The sequence below is a fragment of the Periplaneta americana genome, chromosome 2 (assembly GCF_040183065.1).
Source record: "Periplaneta americana isolate PAMFEO1 chromosome 2, P.americana_PAMFEO1_priV1, whole genome shotgun sequence".
Lineage (NCBI taxonomy): Eukaryota > Metazoa > Arthropoda > Insecta > Blattodea > Blattidae > Periplaneta > Periplaneta americana.
In genome coordinates, this window is record NC_091118.1 from 191,084,293 (window position 1) to 191,108,895 (window position 24,603).

General features: G+C 35.6%; 1 protein-coding gene across 3 annotated transcripts; it reads left to right on the forward strand.

The window, feature by feature from the left end:
• The first annotated feature begins 2,493 nt into the window (after positions 1 to 2,493).
• Positions 2,494 to 16,312, forward strand: LOC138695329 (uncharacterized protein CG13380). Of its 3 annotated transcripts, XM_069819750.1 has the most exons (4): positions 3,150 to 3,566; positions 6,322 to 6,422; positions 11,455 to 11,626; positions 15,996 to 16,312. In XM_069819750.1, the coding sequence occupies exons 2-4, from the start codon at positions 6,400 to 6,402 to the stop codon at positions 16,080 to 16,082; spliced, it is 282 nt and encodes a 93-aa protein (XP_069675851.1). In that variant the 5' UTR covers positions 3,150 to 3,566; positions 6,322 to 6,399; the 3' UTR covers positions 16,083 to 16,312. The 3 variants fall into 3 exon arrangements, 1 of the variants encoding a protein (XP_069675851.1); XR_011331136.1 differs by lacking the exons at positions 3,150 to 3,566; positions 6,322 to 6,422 and adding an exon at positions 2,494 to 2,581; XR_011331135.1 differs by lacking the exon at positions 6,322 to 6,422.
• The last annotated feature ends 8,291 nt before the right edge of the window (positions 16,313 to 24,603 follow it).

Consider the following 24,603-nt stretch of genomic DNA (forward strand, 5'->3'; position numbering starts at 1 on the left):
TTATTCTTATCCTTTTCATTGTGCGTTTAAGTTAATTTACCTACTCTTGAAGAGTGATGAATAAAATTTAAAAATTAAGTACACAAAAAATTAAATGATAGCTTAAAAACCACCCCTTCAAATCTGTCGCCCTAGTCTGCCTAGGCCTAACTACGCCCCTGCTATGATGATGATGATTGATGATGATGATGATGATGATGGTGATATGTGAATTAATGATGGCGAAATGAATCCGACGTTCAACGACGAAATTTACCCAGCAATTCTGCTTCATTTGATTGAGGGTAAGCCCCGGAAAAACCCCAACCAGATAACTTGTCCCAATCAGGATTTGAACCCTGACCCGCTCGTGTCACGGTCAGACGTGCTGTTACTCCACAGTGGTGGACAAGTTAGGTCTAATCAACATATTATTTTGTTTGTTTACTTGTACGCTTACTTTGCATGAAATCGCACACACTTTCCAAATGCATATCTTGATTCATTTTTTTGTATAATAAAGACATAAGTCTGTAATAAACTATGTTTACCGGTATAGATTCTACAGACCTTGTCTGTGAACATGCCCCCCCTCAAATAATTTTTCGAAAAATTTGGCCCCTCAACTTCTAAGGCCGGCGCTGGTCCAACGCTGTGGAGTAATGGTCAGCACGTCTGGCTATGAAACGAACGGGCCCGTGTTCAAATCCTGGTTGGGGTTTTCCCTCAACCAATTGAAGCAGAATTGCTGGGTAACTTTCAGCGTTGGACCTCGGACTCATTTTGCCATAATTAATTCACAAATCACCATCATCCATACAATAGCCTGGGTTAAGTTCACGGTGCGGCATGCTGTGCTTGTACAAGAGCGCGGCCGTTCGGCTACTCTCATTCACAAGAATAGGAGTGGTAAGCACTATAAATCTCAGGCTGCAGTGTAAGCCTTCGGGTCCCTCCTCCGTACAAGAGAAAAAAAAAAGGCCAGCCTGTCTAGGCAGTCCAGAGAAGACTAATCGGTTGGTTATTTTTATGAGACATTATTGAATTAGGCCTAATTGAAATAGAATTTGTTCACATTAAAAAAACTAATATCCCGTTTCATAATAAACTTATCTGTCGAATGGAGAGTGCTTGATTCAGGGGTGTGCAAAATGTAAATAGACTAATTGCGAGTTACTCATCACTACTGGCGGACTGGGTCACACACGTCAGGCCAAACAGTCCTAACACCTAAAGCTTCTTTCTTATGTCGCGGTACACTCCGTCTTAAAACACAATATTCTTCCACACGTCCCGTCACTATAACCATTATATCTGTTGACTAAACAATGTCATGATGACTTATATTTGCTTGACATGAATGTCCCATAGCTACGAGCAAGATATATGCGTTCATCCTCTTCCCCTCCAATGCATGTTGTGATTAAATTTCTTTCTTATGACGCAATAGACAGTTCGCTCACTAGCCAAACAACCAAGGACAAGGGCCAAAAACGCTGAATCGAGCTGTAAGTACCTATAAAAAGGTTCATATTATGACGATGACAGTCTATAGATAGGTAGGGTTCAAGAAGAATAACTTATTTCGCGTTTTCAGCTCATTTCAGTTTCAATGTTTCATACAGTTTATATTTTTCCTCCCGTTTTGATTTGAAATCAGTAACAATAACAACGTTATATTTTTAAGTTTCACACTTCAAACGTTTTAAATGGTTTTTCAAAAGACGCAGCCTATGCTGTGACATTATCAGTTTACTTCACGGAGTTAAAACGATTGCTCGACTGTTTTGAGAATATAATTGTATCACGTAAGCCAATTCGTCTCAAATTTGTATTTATTAGGCTATTTGATATTTAATGACACCTCAACACTTTCAGTAACTTATTCGTTGGAATATTTTTCCAATAATCGTACACAATTTTCACGTTGTCTAAAACACCGGAAGATAAAAGAATCGTAATATTACGTAGCTGTTAATCTGACAAATTGTATAACCATTATTGCAAACCGTCATTTTCTGAATGATGTAAATAACTGAAAATAATTATTTAGACATAAATCACATGTATGCACACAAATTAATTAGGTAAGCTTACACACACCTTATGAAATAGTTTTATCTATTACCAACAACAATTTAGTAGGTAGTAATTTTCTAACCGAAATTTAAACTAGTTGAGCCAGAATAATATTATTAATCTTCCTTTTCTTTGCTTTAACAATACTGGTAATTTAGGAATTTGGCGGAAATTTACAAAATACGTCTTGCCAACCAAGCGGGCAAAGAAAATAAGTAGCCCCTTTATGAAGTGCTACGCATTATTGTGATTAATTAATGTGCGATATATTGTCAGTAATTTACATATTTATTTAAATAACTTTAAAAATGTTCATTGTCCGTTTCACTTTTAAATTCTCCTAGCGTTTTATGTGTTCTATCAGCCAATCACCGATCCTAAACCGGCCAACACTACTTTCTTTTAAACCTATTGGGACCATAGAGGCAGCTCGACAACGAAGGCTGAGGCAGTGTGTTCGTGCGTGTGATCCTTATTGACACTATTAACTTCACTTCTGCATATTGTGGTGTTTGTCACGAAGGTAAACAATAGTTTATTATGTAATTTCATAATTGTTTCAGACTGTCATTGTTCTGTAATCGAAGTACATATAACATTAATATTGTAGAATTCAAATCATATCCAGTAGGCCTAAAGTTGGGAGTGGTAATAAAAGTAACTTCTACATTTTGAACATTTCGCTAAAACGAAAGGGCGGGTTATATCGTTATTCACTATTTCTGTTCATAATAGTGTACATGACATTCACCAATCTGTTTAACTGTCCATGAAGTTGTAATAAAATTAATGTTTTGTTCATTTCCTTGGTTATGTAGTAGTGATATTATTAAACAACCATAAGAAGTTGAAGAATTATACATCCTATGCAACTGCAGATTTTAGTTTCAGGAGACACGCAAGTTGATTCTAAGAATATGTGCATAGCTATGTACTATGTAGTTTTGGTTTATTTCATAAGTGTTATGTCTTCCGTCTCTGTTATTGTAATATCAGCTGTGTGAGACCGCTAGTCACGTGATACCGTACTTCCCCTTGAGTTCATCACAGCTGTTATCTCTCAATGTAAAGATCCAGTTCGATTACGGGAATTATGTTACAGTGATAAGCAATAAGACGACGAAACAGTGTGCTTAGTCATTTTAGCGCAAAAAACTGTGCTTTTCTCGCTACTATAGGCCTATATCAGAGTTGAAATGTTACAATTCATCAAAGCTATGAATATACGCTTAAAGTGTAGTGGGGCTCAAGTATATCAGACCGTCGCCTAGGTATACTTTATGCGATGAACCTGTCTCTTATTTGTAAGAATTCTATACTGAAATAACAGTTTGTCTTTGTGAAACAAGGAAGTGACCTGCCTCTACAAGCGGTGGGTTTTCCTAGATAAAGGAATTTACGGTACCGAATTTACAATGCTTTGTCCGTAGAGACTAATCCTACCGATACGTCTTTTATTTTGTCGGTCATTGACATCTGTGTTTACTCCAGCTCCACCTGAAGAGCAGGTATGAAGTCTGTATTATTATTATTATTATTATTATTATTATTATTATTATTATTATTATTATTATAGGTGCTTTAGAAACCTGTGCCATACGAGTGGCCCTGAAAATCAACATTGTTATAAATTAATGTGATGTTACAGAACTTTACGTCTAGGTAGACTATCAGGAAAATAATGGTATCTTAATAACGGAGAAAAGTTACGAGGAAACTAATTAAATGTCTCTTCAACTCAGAAAGAATATGAGTGCGTAAGATGGTACGAAAGCAAAACAAGTGAAAGTTTATTTATCAGATAAGTTGTACAATATCTTGAGTGTAGGCTCATAGTTAGCTGTGATAGAATAAAAAGTGAAACTGAAATTTCGGTATCTTTCCACATCACACACGGGAGAAATAACGTAGGTACTTAAATCATTTAATACTTTTCAAAATAAAAAGATAAACATCAATAATTCATTTTGTGTGCCGAAATTTGTTATAATTACGATTATGATAGTTCACTTTCTTTATATTAGGCTACTCTGACCTTATATATAGCGTAAGTACTTAAAAAAACTACCCATACCCAGTGCGAATTATAGCCTATATAAACAAATGTCGTTGGCAACGTGATAAAGAACTGAATTCTTGCGAAATACGTAAAATATACGAGAAAGTAGCCCTATACCGTGTGCTTTCTGGGTATAGGACATAGTGATTTAATATTGCCATAAGAAACCTATAGTTGCCTATGTATAAAAACAGTGAAGAAATGAAGATCAGTGGACCATGTTTAGAAATAGCAGGCTTTGACAATTTGTGAAATAAGAGAATATCAGGCTTTGACTTTGCAATCATCTCTTGTTTTACAAATTGTAAGCCTGCTAATTTTTAACCATGACCAGTCATTAAGTTATTTTTTCGTTTTTATAGCTTACGTAAGTTTCCTATGATAATGTTAAATCCTATGTTCTATACTCAGTAAAATACGTTATATTAATTGGATCTCTCTATTAATTGTAATTAAGAAAAAAAATTGGATTTAATATCTACAATCTAAATTTTGTTGAAAGTGTAACGTACAATACATATTTCTTAAGCCGTATCTTCCTAACCTTTGCATTAAACCGTGCAAGCATGTCCTGTTGTGTGTGACCTTGATGTGGTGGCTTTTCTCCTCTCGTCTTTTAGCTCTTTAACCCGTTTCGGTCTATAAGGCGAAACGACACTTCATAATTACGTACCAGGTCAGTCTAGGCGAGAGGAAAGCTCGAGAACTCTACTCTGGTGGGTTACCAGGACGGAAAGATGACGTGGGAGAGGCTGTTGAACTCCGAACTCACCCCCTCCGGTCCCTCCCCTGCTACAACATCAGTTTGATGGCTCTTGTGGGCCTTTAGTTTCTACGACTTTGAACAAAACTCGAAGATGGAAACAGTCTCCACTTGGAACAGATGAATAACACAGAAATTATTGATTAATTGTTTTCCAAGAGTGTCGTGACAAACTTCGTGGTTGTAAACACTGCGAAGGAAAAATGATATTAGTTTTCGTTTCTGACGGCAATAAATGCGCCATCGGAAGGCATGTGAACCCTAAGCAGCTTGTCAACCAGCGTTGCCATTATTTTTATGGCGGTTCTGTCTTTAAAGTTACCGATAGTCTCTCTTCAGGTTCATTTTCTCGCTGTTTTTTTTAGTAGTCTCTCGACAGGTTCAACAATGAAATAAAGCTTTGTGCATTCAGCGCATCGCATTTACTAAAAAAGCATGCAGACAACGTAGTGTGTCTGTTATTTAACCCTTAAATTGTCTAAAGTATCCTATGGGATACAACATTTTAATTTATGCTATAATTTCAATAAAATAACCGAAAAAAAAATTGGTAGAAAATATGTTGTTTTCTAATGCCAGGCGTTTGACAATTAAGTCATTTGACCTGTTGCACTCCAATATTTTTTTTGGTAGGAAATATAAAATTAAACAAAATTACAAATTAATAATTATACAATATGGACATTACGTTAGCTGTTTTCTTTACAGTCCGACACGGTTTAAAAAACAGAACGTGAGGGACAGGACACAGTATAAATAAGACACTCAGTCTAAGGATTAAAGATTTATGAAGCTCTCTTTTTTTAATCTGTTATTTAACGACGATTAAAAAAAGTTATATAACGACGGCGGTTGCTGTCGTCTGCGATACAACGAACTTTTCTGTTGATTTTCGAGTTCGTCATTTTTTCCGGCTATTTAAGTTGTGTTAACTCTCGCTAGTGGTTTTATATTTTATTTTATTTTATCCGTCTTAGTATTTATTTTATTATTGTAAATATTTTTGTTTTATCACGTGATTATTATTATTATTATTATTATTATTATTATTATTACTATTAATGAATTATTTTGTATTACAATCTTTGTATCATTTCTGTCACGATTATTCTTTTATTATTATTATTATTATTATTATTATTATTATTATTATTATTATTGTTACTATTATTTATATCATCAGCATTATTATTTGAACCCTGTAAAATTTATGTAGACTATTGGACTGTACCCGAGCACGAGCATATGCTCATTTCGGGTATCTATTCATATGTATTCAATTCAAATGTAAATTGTAAATAAATTTGTAAAAATTGTAATTGACTTCCCCGCACCGCAGTTGCTTGATCTAAAAGTCATGTTTTGGATTAGCCACTAGCGTTACGAAATGAGCGCTGATTCGAGTCCTCCTTACAAGGGAAGGAATTTTCTCATGTTTCAGCCAGTGTATGGGACCGGTGCCCGCCCAGCATCACAGTGGCGTACATAAAATTTTGTCAGGGGGGGGGTCATTATTAAAATGGTTTACAATGCACATTGTCGGTACAGTATTTTAAATTTTGTGTATTAACATATTATTATTATTATTATTATTATTAGTATTATTATTATTATTATTATTATTATTATTATTATTATTATTATTATTATTATTATTATGTTACGGTATATTTATTAATATTTACTGTGTTCTAATACAACATACAGTATTCATGAATATCCTTATAAAGTCTGAAACGTAATTTTTCACAGCCATCCAATTTTTAACAAAAATTTTAACTTCAGTTTAATTTTGTATAATAAAAAATGCTTGTCTTATTATTACACTTACACAATAACACATTATATATTATATATATATATATATATACAATGGGTGAACCGTAAGTAATGTCAATTTCAGGAGATTATTCTTTGAGATATTTCAAACAAAAAAGTTAAATACAATTTTGTTCGTTTTTGCTTCCTTTTTGAGATACAATTGTTTTTATATTAAACATTTCATAGCGTGTTTTGGGAAAGCCATTGATTTAATTTCCAATATGCTCGGTTAATTTAAGAGAGCAGTGTATGGTAATAAATGATATGAAAAAAAATAGTTTTGTCCTTTAAAATGTGCAGACATTTGAGCCGAACAAGTGTAACAGTGTAAAATCCCTTTGCAGAACGAACAATTACAGTATTTGTTATCACATTTCTGCACATTTTAAGGACAAAATTAAAATGCTTTCAATCACTTATCATCATAATACACTGCTCTCTTAAATTGACTGAGCATATTGGGAATTAAATCAGTGGCTTTCCCAAAACACACTATGACATATGAAACAATTTTTATCAAGAAAAAGCAGCAAAGTAAAACATTGTTTAACTTTTTTTGTTTGAAATATTTCAAAGAATAGCCCTCTGAAATTAATGACAATACTTACGGTTCATCTTGTTATTTGTATATGATTGATAAAGGATTATGGATAAACAAAATGTTGTTGTTTTCTAATGCCAGGCATTCGACAATAAAGTCATTTGACCTCTTGCACTCCAATATTTTTCAAAGATATTGTCATGGTTAGCCACTGACGCACAGATTTTGAGATGTTGTGAATCAATTTCTTGATTTGAGTTGCATAATGAACAGTTAGGAGACTGATATATTCCAATTCTATGCAGATGCTTGGCCAAACAGTCATGGCCTGTTGCCAATCTAAATGCAGCTACAGACGATTTGCGTGGTAAATCGGGAATCAACTGTGGATTATGATACAGAGAGCTCCATTTTTTCCCTTGAGATTGTGTTATCAAATTTTGTTTGTTGAAGTCTAAGTATGTAGATTTAATAAATCTTTTCACAGAGTAATACGTAGATTTAGTAACAGGTCTGTAAGTAGCAGTGCTGCCCTTCTTTGCTAAAGTATCCGCATTCTCGTTTCCCAGGATTCCACAATGGGATGGTATCCATTGGAATACAATTCTTTTATTAGTTGAGAGAGCATTTTATTTATTTCTGCTATTTGAGATGAAGGTATGTGTCTAGAGACTATTGACAGAATAGCTGCTTTGGAGTCTGACAATATAACTGCATTTTTAAATTTATTGATGTGGCAGAGAAGATTCCTGAGATTTTCACTTATTGCAGTGATTTCTCCATCAAAACTTGTTGTTCCATATCCAAGAGATGTATAAAGTGAGAAGAGACAGCACGTAACACCTGCACCTGCACCTTGTTCCCTGGAGATCAAGGATCCGTCGGTGTATAAATGAAGCCAATATTGTGGAGGGTACCTAATATTAATTGTCTCTAAAGACAATTGTTTCATTATTTCAGTGTTTACTTCTGATTTCAGTATTTCTTGTGTTAAATTTAGATTATACTCTATATTTAATAGTGTTAAAGGGTTTGGTTTAATTTGTAAGTTTTCTTTTAAATTCGGGACGTTGATTTTCTGTTTTAATTCTTGAACCATGGATATGAAACTTTTTTGAGTTTTTAATCAAACAAAAATAAACAAATACTCAAATCTAAATATATAATTTTTTTAAGTTCAAGGGGGGGGGGGGTCAAACCCGGTAACCCTCACCCTTGCTTACGCCTCTACAGCATCATGATGAATTTTGAGAGCTACAGTAATTAGAGAAATCATGTTTCGAAAGGAATCTATAACGTCTGGGAGGAGGATCATCGTGCTAACCACACGTTACCCTCCCATACTGATTGGATGATCGTTCACCTCTGCGTAGGTATGTGATCGTGGAGGCCAGCAGTGGGCTGGTAGAAAGGCTCTTCACTGACTGTTGCTCACTCACTGGCATTGTTTTTTGTATATTTAGCGATGCTGAGGGCGAGGGTTGTTGCTTTCGGTTGTTTGTAAGTGATTAAAGATGCCAGCCTAAAAATAGAATCATATTCAAGAGAGCTTCCTGAGAAACCGGAAAACTGCCGACATTTTTCAGCTGCAGAATTAACTTTTCGTTATGTACTTCCCAAATCTATCCAGAAACAAAATATTATGATGCCGATTTACAGTAATAGCCTACTAGTGGCTTGTGCAGCAAACGCTGCAAACTAGGTTCGTTAGACATTCAAATAAAAATTTTTCAGATTTGTTTTCAATGAAGAATACCAGACATTTTGAAAATTATTTGCTTGCATAATAATGAAACATACTACCTCTGAATGTTATTTTTATGCCAAATACTTTTTCTTGAACCTATCCACCTTCAGTTTTTGAGTTTCAACGCGAAAACATAAGTAAAAATGTCAGGACGATCAGTGGGGTTTTCATGAGCGAGTAAAGCAATAGCTGTTTCAGATCATTGTGGCTTGTAGGTGAAAGTTGAAGAAAGTCAGGTTTGCTATGCTTTGGAACAATAGACATACCATCTTGGTGTAGCTGCTGCATGTAGAGCTTGAAATGTACAGGGTAAAATCATTTTATCCTGCTAAGAGATCTTGCTGAAATGATCGGGATACTACAAAATTTTCTAGGCATCTTATTTTATCAGTAAGTAATACCGTCTTTCGTTAGGAACTGTAATTTTTGCGCTCTCTTGAGCCAATACTGAATCTACACCACACCGCCATTAAATATATGAAAAAGACCCAACCTACTTGATTAATAACTATAAAATATTTGATTTTTAATAATAATAATAATAATAATAATAATAACATTATCTTACGCAAGTTTTGTAGTTTATATATTAACATCATGGCATTAACTATAATAATAATAATTCATTTTTAATGGTAATAATGTCATCAAACCACCTCTAGTTACGTAGATTTTAATATCCAATACCAGCTGTACTCAGAAAATTACACACCGCAGAATCAGATCTGTAAATAATTTTTAGTTGCCTTGAAGTTTTTCATAACCAATTGAATTTGAACTCTAAATATGTCAGCAATCCTGCAAATCATGGTCTTCGTGTAATAGCCTATTGTTTATTGTAGTGTGTGTTTCATTTTATTTTGAAATGCAATTAGTTCTCAAAACTGACGAAAGATGGATTTTGGAAAATAGGAAAATTATGTAGGAAAACTGACATTTCACTGAAAACTACTATTTTTATGAAAAACTTTGGGTTCCAAGCTTCAAAATGAGGGGTCATTTATTAAAATCCGTTCAGCCGTTGTCCCGTAATTTCCATTACAAGTTCAAATTATATATATAGATAAGGTGGGGGAGAGGGAGGCTAGAAATGGTACGGCTGTCAACTCAAGATAGGGTTAATGTTAAATTGTAATGCAGACTAATTTTCTGAGTCTCTACAATAAATAATTTCACTAATAATTATATATATATATTTTTTTTTTCTTGGGGGACCTACTCTTTGCCACATTATATCTAATAATAATAATAATAATAATAATAAAGCGCACAAATTGTGCATAATTGAGAGTCACTTAGATTTGAACAAAGTTAATGACTGATAGCTGCCGATTCCCACAGAGTAGGATATGGTATCTATCACATGTCTTGTTGCATAAAACACATACACAGTTGTCATCCGGTTCGTGGAAAGACTGATTTCTGCATATCCTGGGGTGGTATCCATGAACCGCCAGCGATGTCACGAAGTGGCGGAGCTTCTGGTTCGTGTCTGTCCAGATCCGGTTTATCATGGCCTCCGTTATGTAGAAGTCCTCCCAAATGTCTTCCCTCTTCCTTATCCTCTCGTCTAGTGCTTTCTTCCAGTTGGAAGTGGAGGGCAGATCGAGTTTTGTTCTGATTTCTTCTATCAAGGTCTCTTGGGCGAGCACGTACACCAGCCTGGAGAGAGTGTGTTTTGATACTCCTAGTGCAGCCTTCAAGAAGCGAGCCTTGACGTTCTCTAGGGTATGGAGGTCTTTCGTGCGCAGCTTGTCCCACGTTAGGTCTAGTCCGTATGTAAGTATGGGGACTATCTTGGTGTCGAAGATGATCATCACTGTTTTGAGAGATAGCGTGGTTAGTTCTCTGATGTCATGAATGGCTTTTGTGGCTGCTGTAGCTCTTTGCTTGGTGTGTACCCTGAATGAATTTGTTGTGGTCTGTAGTATCAGTCCGAGGTATTTGACCTGGTTTACGGTTTGTAGAGGTTCGTGTTTCAGGAAGATTTTGTCTTGTTGAGATATCTTCCCCCCTTTCCTGAATATCATGTGCTCTGTTTTCTGCATGTTTATCTCCAGCTCATTTTGGTCAGCCCACTTTTCCAGCGCGTAGGTTGCTTTTTGGAGTTCGCTCCTGTCATGGGATCCCAGTACCATGTCGTCGGCATAGATATAGATCTTGACATCTGTAGATTCTTCTCTTATTGATTTTACGACGTCGTGGGTGGCGATGTTAAATAATAGTGGACTGAGGGGGTCTCCCTGCAGCACTCCATTTGTTTGAGTGATGTTTGTTGACAAGGTTATGCTGTCTGAGATCTGTACACTGTTACTACTCAGGATGTTGTGGATCAGGCATGTGAGGTCTTTATTATATCTGAATCCAGAGTGTATTGGACCACACTTATCGGGCCGCTACTGTACTGTATTTCGTCATAGTTCTTTCTCTCACTGAATCATTTGTTTGCACTATTTTGCCTGCAGACAGATCATGGACATCACTAAGACCATAACAATGGGACGCGGACGAGGAGTGTGTAACAACGTAATCAGCAAGGACTGTGTATGCACACGGCCATACAGCCACATTCTCTGCAATGTGTGTGGTTTCATCATGGAGGGCAGAATCCGCAAGACCTGCCCAATACACCCACTGGTGAGACAAACTATGACCACTTTATTTCAACACAAAATAATTGTACAAAAATTATCTCGCATTTATATTTAATCTATACTTCACGTCTGTGATAAAATGCAAAGTTATAAAGCGATAAAATACTCTAATTTTTAAAGTCAGACTGATTCTTTAGAGCAGAAGACGAAAGTATGACGTGAAATTACTCTCGCTGTAGAGAAAGATAAATGTTCGTTATCAGTGGCGTAGACAGACTAATTATTTTGGATGGGCCAGATATGCAGGGTTTAGAAAGTCCTTGACCCATCTCTTGACAATGCCACTGCCGTCAACTCTCTTGAAACTAATTCTCGGAAGTCTTATTTAATAACATGCAAAATTATGATAAACAATCATGCAAGGCATACCTATACAAACGCTTCATAAGGTGAACTGGAGCTGTCGAGATTTCCTATCAGTGAATCTGTCGATTGCTGATGATGGGTCCTTCAACAAATCCTAACTTTTCTCCCTCTGAATGGATAGAATTGCTAGATTACAGAGCCTTGTGGTTGACATGATTGTCGAATTTTTCTTCGTTTCAGAGCTTTGAAAAGTTTGATATCATTGCCTTAATGAAGGACGAACATTTACTAATATCCATTTTTGGAGACTGAGGTGTTTCTGATAATGAATTTGCAAGAGCAAGAATATCGTCTAAACATACCAAATAAAATGAGGTGTCAAATTTTTCTAGTGGATGTAACAATTCAGCAGCCTCCACGGTTTCCTTCTTTTTATCGCTGCCAGACAATTTTTTAGGTCCAACCCAACACAGTTAAATTGGCTCTTGAAGAAATGAACGCATTTCTGACTTCTTACCTTAATGCTATCGACTGTAACTATTGCTCTGGATCCATAGTTTAGTTTTCATGTCGAGTAGTTTACATAAAAAATGTTGTTGTTTTCTAATGCCAGGCGTTTGACAATAAAGTCATTTGACCTCTTGCACTCCAATATTTTTCAAAGATATTATCATGGCCAGCCACTGAAGCACAGATTTTGAGGTGTTCCGAATCCATTTCTTGGTTTGAGTTGCACAATGGGCAGTTAGGGGACTGATATATTCCAATTCTATGCAGGTGTTTGGCCAAACAATCATGGCCTGTTGCCAATCTAAATGCAGCTACAGACGATTTTCGTGGTAAATCGGGAATTAACTGTGGATTTTGATGCAGAGAGTTCCATTTTTTCCCTTGAGATTGTGTTATCAAATTTTGTTTGTTGAAGTCTAAGTATGTAGATTTAATAAATCTTTTCACAGAGTAATACGTAGATTTAGTAACAGGTCTGTAAGTAGCAATGCTGCCCTTCTTTGCTAAAGCATCCGCATTTTCGTTTCCCAGGATTCCACAATGGGATGGTATCCATTGGAATAAAATTATTTTATTGAGTGATATTAATTGAGAGAGCATTTTAGTTATTTCTGCTGTTTGAGATGAAGGTGTGTGTTTAGAGACTATTGATAGAATAGCTGCTTTGGAGTCTGACAATATAACTGCGTTTTTTAATTTATTGATGTGGCATAGAAGATTCCTGAGACTTTCACTTATTGCAATGATTTCTCCATATTTTAGGGGTGGGCCTGGGCTCACCTGGCCCACCCTCTGGCTACGTCGTTATGCGGACTAGCGGAAGATGCAATACATACTTACAAATGGCTTTTAAGGAATCCGAGGTTCATTGCCACCCTCACATAAGCCCGCCATCGGTCCCTATCCTGAGCAAGATTAATCCAGTCTCTGCCATCATATCCCAACTCCTTCAAATCCATTTTAATATTACCCTCCCATCTATGTCTTGGCCTCCCCAAAGATCTTTTTCCCTCTGGCCTTCCAACTAACGCTCCATATGCATCTCTGTATTCGGCCTTACGTGCTAATATAGCTTTAAATTGTGCGACAACTAATGATTTGAGAAAGTCTTGGCTGGATAAAAAATATTTGAACACACAACATTATAGTGGCTTAAAAAATAATTCTTATTTTATAATCAAAGGTCTCATAGACCTCTCCATAGTAGTTACGTGACAATAACTGTCCATAGTACTTAAGAAAAGTCCATTAGTATTGACAACACTGATAATTTTTTTTTTTCAGTTAACCGTTTATTATCTTTCAGCCATTAAATCTCATTATCAAAGTTGTACTAGTACTATGAATAAATGAAATACATCGCAATTGACGTGCATACAAGCAGATTTCCAGAAGTCATGTTTCAGTATCATCCAAACCGGAAGAGATTTCTAGGTTGTCCAATGAAACTTTGGGTTGAAAACTCAACTGTGAGATTGTAACAGACCATAGGGCCTAACACTTGAAGGGAAGAAGAAGAAAATAAAATATATACATATATATCTTAAAATGCTCTCTCAATTAATATCACTCAATAAAAGAATTGTATTCCAATGGATACCATCCCATTGTGGAATCCTGGGAAACGAGAATGCGGATGCTTTAGCAAAGAAGGGCAGCACTGCTACTTACAGACCTGTTACTAAATCTACGTATTACTCTGTGAAAACATTTATTAAATCTACATACTTAGACTTCAATAAACAAAATTTGATAACACAATCTCAAGGGAAAAAATGGAACTCTCTGCATCATAATCCACAGTTAATTCCCGATTTACCACGAAAATCGTCTGTAGCTGCATTCAGATTGGCAATAGGCCATGACTGTTTGGCCAAACACCTGCATAGAATTGGAATATATCAGTCCCCTAACTGCCCATTGTACAACTCAAACCAAGAAATGGATTCGGAACACCTCAAAATCTGTGCTTCAGTGGCTGACCATGATAGTATCTTTGAAAAATATTGGAGTGCAAGAGGCCAAATGACTTTATTGTCAAACGCCTGGCATTGGAAAACAACAACATAACAGACCTGCTATTTATTTTGTACGATAGTTCATGAAATTTATATACGTGGTACAGTCATTAAGTTCTAATACTGAGCGCATAGTGGCGTTGTGGTGCACTATAGCGCATAGGTGGCGCCATGATATGATACCTTGTCAGTTAGTCTCTCGACCCAACAAGAGACAGTTGAGTGCATGCACTGTAAGCAGAACTACGGTCTTTGTTGTGACGGTGATTTGAATGCGCACGTCGGAACCCGAGATGTCACAGTTTGAGCAACGGGCAAACATCAAGTTCTGCCAGAAATTAGGCAAAACTGCTGCCGAAACGTTTCAAATGATGCAGCAAGTTTACGGTGAGGACCCAGTGAGTCGCAATGTTGTGTTTAGGTGGCACCGACGTTTTTCACAAGGAAGAGACAGTTTGGAAGATGATGTGCGTATTGGTCGGCCACAAACAATTCGAACTGAATGCAAGATCCAAGAAGTTGCAACGTTGGTGCGTGCTAACCGCTCCCAACCAGTAGACGATATCGCAGCAACAGTAGGGGTCAGCCATGGTACTTACTACAAAATTCTGTCTGATGACCTGAACATGTCTCGTGTTACCCAGCACAGTGTGCCACGAATCCTGTCGCAAGACCTACGTGATGATCGTATGACAATTTGTGGTGACCTCGTCAGTAGTGCTGGCGATGGTCCGACGTTTCTCAACCGGATAACTGGAGACGAAACTTGGTGTTTCCTTTACGATCCGCAACTGAAACGACAATCCACCACCTGGAAAACGTCGTTATCACCACGACAGAAAAACCGCGACAAGACAGGTCAAAAGGCAAGGTGATGCTTGAACTGTTTTTTTATTCAAATGGAATTGTTCACATGGAATTCATCCCAGAAGGTGCAACTGTGAACAAAACCCGCTACAAAGAGATCCTTGGCTGTTTACGAGATTCAATTTTCGCCGTAAGCGACCTGAGCTATGGCGTACAAAGAATTGGCTGTTGCTACATGACAACGCCCCTGCACATCGCTCTGTCCTTGTCCAAGAGGAACTTGCAAGACAACAGGTGACAGTTCTTCCACACCCTCCGTACTCACCTGATCTCGCACCATGCGATTTTTTTCTCTTTCCTCGCATGAAAGCAACCCTACGTGGGCGTAGATTTCATTCTTCCGAAGAGGTCATGACTGCCACAAGAGAAGCCATACGAGACCTTCCTGCCAACATTTTTCAACGGTGCTTCCAGCAGCTATACCAACGTTGGCAAACGTGCCTAACGGCCAGCGGAGACTGTTTTGAGGGAGGATGTGGTTCTGTTTAAATGTACGCAGTGTTACGTGGCATCTTGTGATACATCCAGATTCTTGTGGGAGCCTACCCTCCAGGCGTCAAGTCTTAGAACTTAATGACTGTACCACGTAGTTCAATTAATTCATGTGGTAAAGTAACTGACTAATTTTCTTATTTGTTATCTTTCCTGCAGACTCTGTTCCTCATGGACATATCACAGTGTCCACAATGCAAGGCTCACAGCTTCATGATGCAAGAATTCAGTAACGGTACGAAATGAAGATACTCACACTTCGTTGCTTTCCTTTGAAAATCCTACTTTGTACACTGAAAAATTGACTATTTGTGTACTTTTTGTATATACATTATAGCTATAGCTGATAATATTATATGAGTGCTCATATCAGTATTTTTCTTAGCCTCCTAGTCATAAGTAATTCAGAGTTCAAATTTGATTTCCTGTTCAATTATAGATATGAGTCAACAAGAAAAAATTTATTTCATGACAGCTTCTTGCAGTAATATTTTTTTAAAATCTGCGAAAATAATACAAGTTTTGTATAATGCTATGTTGATAGATTGCGTGATATTAATATAGTACAAGTTCTCTGAACACACTACATTTGTACGTAATTATAATTTGTTGATAATTTAGTTGTCTAAGAAAATTGATTTTGGTAATCTAGTAAGGCCTGTAAGTGTAACATTAAATTCTCTTTATGATGCTTTCATATGTTATTGGCATATACAAGACTGATATTCTGACTTGTCTCTTTTAAAAGTATTGTTTCATATTGTCTTTCAAATGCGCAGTATTACATTAATCACATAGGAGTTATGGTAGTTAATTTTTCATTAACCATAGATTGTTTAATTTAATTGGTATGTGTACCCATATGGGTATAGAACAGAGGTTCTTAACCTGTTTACCCTTGCATTTTCTCTGAAAGCGAATGTTAAGAATGGTTCAATTTCTTAATGAACATAGAAATGTTAAGGTACGGTCACACATCGCTACTTTTGCTGCGCAACTTTTGTACTGCAGCTGCAAAAGTTGCGTGTTGTGTTCACACGTAAGCCATAAGTAGCGCGCTGCACGCTATTTTTCGTGCTGCGCAACCCGAGTGCTGCAAAAGTTGCAACTGGAGGTTGCGAGTCTTTTCACACACAAGGCGCTACTTTTGCAGCCGCAGTCATGCTGCAGGTTTCCATCTCCGTGTTGACTTCTCAATATACATTTTGTGGTTATGTTCGCATTATTAAGAAACTCATGCGAAAGCTTCCTTACCTATTATTTGCTTTTCTGTCGTATCTAGTATTCAGAAATTGACATTATTTTTACTATAAAGCTTTTAAAAACGCCTATATACCTAAATGATAACCAACAGCATATTCACGTAATCAATACTGGCAACCCTCCTGTTTGGAACTACGCTATGGAAAATTTAAAAAATGAATTATATCGTCAGCAATTATGCTCAGACTGTGTTTTGTATTTAATGACTGTTACAAATAATTTATTTTCATCACATTTAACATTAAAATATATCCAAACAATAAAAGTATCATTGGCACATTTGAGTGGTAACTCTGGTTGCAACCGCTGCAAAAGTTTCAACAAAACCGATATCAAAAATGCTGCGGCTGCAGCCCTGAGAACCCTGTTCACACATCGCTACTTTTAAGCTGCGCGCAGCATGGAAAAGTAGCGGGCAGCAGGTTCGGCAGCCGCTACTTTTCGGGTTGCACCGTTGTTCACACATTGCAGTACAAGAGTTGCGTAGTTTTTTGTACTGCAGCACTGCAAAAGTAGCAACATGTGACCGTACCTTTATTTTAACCACTTAAGGTGGCACAGTACTGAATTTTTGTAATTTCTACAATTTTCATATTTTCTTGAAAATATTACATCAGTTAAATATTGCTGAAATATTATGGCACAGTTCCCCCCCCCCCCCCCCAAATTTACGTTGAAAAATGTGTCCAAAAATTTTTAAATATATTCTTTTATTTAAAAATAATTGCTATATTTAGTAAACATTCATCTGGGCGTCACATAAATATAATTTTCTAGAAATTTAAATGAAGTCAAGTCTCCCTAGAATGAAATTAATTTTCTAAAAGTTTAAATGAAACTACTCTCTAGAATGAAACTACTGGTACATTGGTTATTTCCTGGTCAATATACTTTATTAGTATTAAAAAAAATAACTTTGTGTACTCGAATGCAGCATTTCATGCAGAGATCTATTGTGATTATGTGTGCAAATTTCAGTACTCAGTTTTTTTTTTTCCCCACCAAAATTTAATGTTGAAAAATGTGCCCCAAAATTTTTAAATGTATCCTTTTATTTAAAAATAATTGCTATATTTAGTAAACATTTATCTGGGCATCACATAAAGATAATTTTCTAGAAATTTAAATGAAGCTAAGTCTCCCTAGAATGAGATGAATTTTCTAAAAGTTTAAATGAAACTAAGACTTCCTAGAATGAAACTGTACTGGTACATTGGTTATTTCCTGGTCAATATACTTTATTAGAGTCCACGGCAATTCGGAAGGTGGGTTGTCTGCTAGCGTTTGCGTCGAGAGAGACAGATAGAGAGAGTAAGGCAGCGTACAACATTGCCACATCGTACTTCACGCACGTGCAATACAAATAGCGCAGGAGAGAATTTAAATTATCAAAAGACAATAATGACCTTAGCCGTTGATTACTGTAAGCATGACACCAAACAAACCCTCTTTCCTTCACTAACAATATTCTTTGCACGTTTCTCAATCCCACACCACATGCTTCTGCAGTCGTTTCTTGCACGTTGGCAACGTTGCTGCCAGCATCAAGATGGCCAGCAGCATTCTGCTCGTTAACGTTTTTATAATAATTATACACCTTAAACACTATTTTCCGCGCCTGCTTGTGTAATACTTGTGTTTTTACAGTCTCTTCTTCCATTTATTTACCTTACATACACATAGTAAATGTTAGTTTTACTTATTCAATGTATTGAAACACTCGCACGTGAACAAACGAACTCAGGAAGTTCTTGTTATAGACTGATTCTGATTGGTTCTACTGTTCAAGCTTGTGACGTCACATGCCATACAGGCTACGGCACATCTAGTGGCCACCCGCCTTCCGTTAATGTTGAAAAATGTGCCCAAAAATTTTCAAATATATTCTTTTATTTAAAAATAATTGCTATATTTAGTAAACATTCATCTGAGCGTCACATAAAGATAATTTTCTAGAAGTTTAAATGAAGCTAAGTCTCCCTAGAATGAAATTAATTTTCTAAAAGTTTAAATGAAGCTAAAACTCCCTAGAATGCAATGGTACCGGTACATTGGTTATTTCCTGGCCAGTATATTTTATTAGTAGAAAAAAAAATAATAATAACTTTGTGTACACGAATGCAACATTTCATGCAGAGAGCTATTGTGATTATGTGTGCAAATTTCATTACTCTAGGTGTAGCTATTCAGAAGTTAAAATGTAAAATACCTGCATTAAGATAAAATCACTTAAAGTTTATAATATGCATTCTGCATAGTAACTGGTTATATGGGGTAAACTGAATTTTTAACTTAGAGTGCAGATATAGTGATGCAATCTTCATTACAGTATTTCTCAACCAAATTTAAAAAATGAAGATAATGACCACAGTTGTTCAAAACTCAATAGTGCATTCCTTGAATGATATCAATCAATCTTGTTAATGTATCCAGCTGTTTGCTGACAACATAAAGTCCACTGTAGTCTTTTCAGTTCTTATTTTTCATGAAATTGGTGTTCATTATACTGTTCTCCAACCAGGAGATCAACCGTGAAAGGAATGTGATTACTATTGCGTCATCTATTGGAGCGAAGTAGATAGATAATATTATCGTTATAACGTCAGTTTAAAAACCATGCGCTCTCCTGCATATGTTATTTCCTGTATGAAGAGATTAAAAGACCAGGAGATTAACTGTGATCTAATTTTGTAACTAGGGTAGTATCAATATGTCTGTATCAATGTTATGGTTTGTGCTGTGAGAGCTAGCCAATAGAGATAAGAGTACCCACGTGTGTGACCTTGTGACATGTTATGACATCAACATTCATTCACAGCATCATCCCGTTTCCCTTCATTCCCTGGAGACTTTCTCGTGGTTGGAGTACATTAGATGCCTGTTGCTAGTAGCCAGAGTTGGGGTGTAGTCATTATATACTGCAGGGCTATGTCTTCTGCAACTGGTACTGTTGATTTTAATTTACTTCTTTTGTGGCTTATGGATGGACAGTGTAGAAGAATGAATCTTCATCATGATTATTACACCACAGACAAGTAAGAGTATCAGAAAGGTGAAATCGGTGTAGGCCCTGAATGATATCTTGTAGCTACTTCTGACCACATATCCGAAGTAGTCTTAGCCACATGCTGTGAATGAAATCAAACTTCTTACATTTGTATTCAGTAGCTAACATTGAAAATCCTGATTGACATAGGTATATTGTAGGAAAGATTAAGTTCATTTAATATTCGATTTGCTAGTCTGTTATTGTAAAATATAAAGTACAATGTTATTGTAAAATATAAAGTACAAAGAACATTTTTTTTTAAGTCGAACTTTTCTGTCTTTATCTGTTTTCAGTTTAAGTGGTGATTCTGATATGTAACACCAACTGAACTAAAACTTCAAAATATTCTTGTAAACTTATAAGGCGGATAAATTTCCTCTTTCTTCTTCTGCATCATCTTTCTTCTTCTCTGCTCAATATTTCCTGCATCATCATCATCATCATCATCATCATCATCATCATCATCATCATCCTATTTCATCTTTTGCTCCCTTTCTCCTGTGCAATTATCATCATCGCCTCCTCGTCCATCTTATTAATTACCTGCTTTATTTTTCTTTCGATAACTATGGTTTTCATCTTGTTTTCATTTACCTTCATCTCATACTCCACTAGCATGTCCCTTATAGTATCATCTCCTCTTCTGTAATAACGCCATATCATCAGAAAATGTTATGCACTTTATTCTTCCATCACCCCTCCTATGTTCTGAAAACAGTTCACTAAATCCCTACACGTAAGTTTTTATTGAATTTGTTTTATTATTCAAACAAATGTACAGTATGCTTAAAATTTCTCCTGCCTACCCAAATATCATTAATGAAAAAAAGTGCAAAGAGTTTGAAAATACTACTGTTGTATAAAAGGTCAGATTGAATATTAATTTTTAAAACTTATATTCGTATACGGTAAATGCATATTAGATAGGTTAACAGTGCAACAGTTTTCCATGTAACAAAATTAACTTTATTGCACATACTTTACTGTAATTAATTTAATCATAATTTTCTTCAGACACTTCCTTCTCTGTTTACCTCTCCCCTCCCCCCACTTTGTCTATTTTATACCTTCACCATAACACCACTATGATTTCGTGTCTCTATTTCTGTTTAGTTTTCAGAGTTTTACAAACATTAATTTACTTGCAAGTGTATGGATATTATATATTTTCTGTCGAATGAATGAAACATTTTCGTTGGTTTGGCAGGTTAACTGGTATAGCACTTCTTTCCATCTTTTGTACTTTTGTAAAAAATGTTACAATGTAAGTGTAAATCTCAATAAAGTATTATTTTTGGTAAATGCAATGCATTTCATTTTAATAATACTCCATACCTTGACAAAACAGAAAGGATTATCTAAAGCAGCAGTACTTAAATATAACATAAAATAATTTTCAGAAAAATTATAAAATTTTGCAGCACTGCCATTCTTTCCTTTGTTTATGGTATTTACCTTGTTTCAGTTCGAATGCAAATGTAGATTACACACCACTTCTGTGGGTGCAAGAAGCAATTTTTGGTGAAGTCATTGTTAGTACAAAAAGTGCCAACTCTAACGCTGATTTCAATATAAAGTCATCTGAGAAAATATTTTTGCTTAGAGAGAATCTGTCGTGTACTGTCGATGACACAGCTCATCTGCCTGAACCTTGGGGAAGTTAGGGTGTTGTTTAGAGGGGTGTGAGACTAACTTTGGAGCAAGCGGCTAGCTAACGGTACTTTTGGTGTGAATACACTCTGCTTAATCCCCTTTCTATTTTCTCCGAAAAAACATTTCTCTCTCTTCATTTGTACTTGGAAGACGAAGGTGAACGTTTGCTTAATAGAATTGCTGGTGTAAATATATATTCAAAGTTAAGACATAGCAATATAACTTTCATGTGTAGTGTACTCCATAGTAACGTAGCGCAGAATTGGTAAATCAATGTTTTTATAATGCATGCTACATTGTATTTCTAACTTTCTCTCCATCCACTACTAGTGCGAAACTACTACCCCAACCCCGCATTCCTTCCAGGGCAGATGAACTGTGTCACTGACAGTAGCGAGTTACATAGGTAAAGGTATGCCGTGAAGCCATACGCAGAGGTGGGAAAAATACTGACATCCCCATATTTTAAATATTTATAAAAAACACTAAAAAATTACCAAAATAAGTTCGTATTTCAAATACTCAAAATACATTTTTGTATTTCAAATATTTGGCAAGGCATATCAAGATATAATTATTATGACCATTTAGTTTCAGAACTAAAATATTTCGATCATAATTTATTAACACTGTAACTACAGGGTTTATCACATATGACACAATCGCCTTCCCACATCTCCCACGGCACATCTAATGCATACTCCTACCACAGTACCTGTGTCACAGGCTGTCTTTTCTCCCCTGAATTGTGCGTAAACTAAGAAATAATGTGATTAGATTAAGCTTAGCCAATCTTTATTTACAGGTGTTCAAAATTACGTATCTCTGCTGCTAGAGAAGCCTGACACCTTTTGAATACTTGACGAATTTCGGCTGCCAAAATTGTTTAACCCACAATCACTGAAATGCTAAATGAGACAACGATTTTCACGGACCTCTTTCTAAGGCCGTTCCTATCTCATCTAATTTTTCCTTGATTAGAATGCTTGGGTTTATAGTTTTCTTTATGTTTAATATGGATCCAGTCTCTAAGTTTTTATAGGTAATGTGCATATCATTAATTTATTGGGAACACATACGCTGGGAAATTTCTGTATAAAAGCAAGCTGACATTCTACATACGACCTCTGTTCTTGCATAGTTTAACACAACAAACACTTGCTCCCTAGTGTATAATATAACTATCGAAACTACACACAATAAGAATGAACAAACGTGTACTCAATCACACAGCAAACGAAACTGAACGAGGCTGAGTAATACACATTGTTTACAGCTAAGGCCCCTGCAAGACTAATCTTGTTACGAGAAACGGGAGAGACCACCAGCTGCGCAATCGGGAGTGCTGTCTTCCTGCCAAGCTAATGCTTTCCGAGCAACGTCAGAGACCTTGAATTGCAATGTACGTGAGAAACCCATTACGTACTATATCATAAAATACAATTCATAAAATATATTCCTGTTGGTATCAAGAATTTCACAACGTTATTCACTGGCCATCAAGCAATACCAGTACTGCACATTCTGATTCACATGTTTCATGTGTGAAACAGTGAAAACTACCATCATGATATATTTTTTTTTACTATTTATTTTGAATAAATCTTATTCAGCTTCCTCCAAATGAAGGCTGCCTACAAGATAAAACTTACTAGCAATTCCTGCCCATAGAACATCCCACTATTCATCCTCTTTTACTGTCTCAGTCCCCCGTGAATGGAATTCTCTACCTCAGAAGATTAGGGACTGCCAGACAATAACCACTTTCAAGAAAAGGCTAAACAATTTCTTACGGGCGCAGTCAAATTGAAGTTATAATTGTGATCTAGTTTAATAATTTAATTTAATTTAGGTATGACTATCATTACTATTACTACTACTGCTACTACTATTATTATTATTATTATTATTATTATTATTATTATTATTATTATCATTATTATTATTATTATTATTATTGTTATTATTATTACATAATTATTTATTGGCGTTGTGAAGATAAAATTTTCATTGTATTATATTAATTATGTATAACATTGTCTTGTATTGTAATATTATATTGCTTTGAATTGTATTGTATTGTATTGTATTAATTATGTTATATTCATAGCATTGTAGTAATTTTCTATCATACTGGTTGAGTGGAAGAGAAGGCCGAATGGCCTTAACTCTGCCAGTTAAAATAAACCATTATTATTATTATTACTATAAAATTGTTTTTTTTTTTATAATGGTAGGTAAACAATTATAATGGAAAAAAAAGAAAACAATGGAGATGGAAAAGAAAAAGAAATAATACAAATAATTGTTAATTGTGTAAGCCGCACATGCTTACACAATTAACACGAGTAAGATCGCCATTTAATCAATTATTTATATTCAAGTGTTAAAAGTAGTGTACGAAAGATTCAACATGAAGTAATACAATTATAAATAATTTAAAACGACTAAACAAAACATCATTAATTCCAGAAGAAACATAAAATTTCTTTAGTGTCTATTTGCTATTGGGTGATCACAGTCGTCTATTTAGCACTACTGCAGGACCCAACTTAAGTGAGTGGATCACCATAGGAAAGAGAATGAAAACTATGAATTAAATATATATTACTACCGGTACTGTACAATTTAAGCAGTATTCTATAACAGGTAAAATAAAATGTTTGAAATTTCTGCGAGACATTGCTTTTTATATAGTTATTGAAAATCTAAAATATTAACAAATGTATGCCTGCTGGATTATGAAAAAAATGGAATAACATATTATTTTTCGCTATCAAATTTCTTAACGTTTAATCTAAA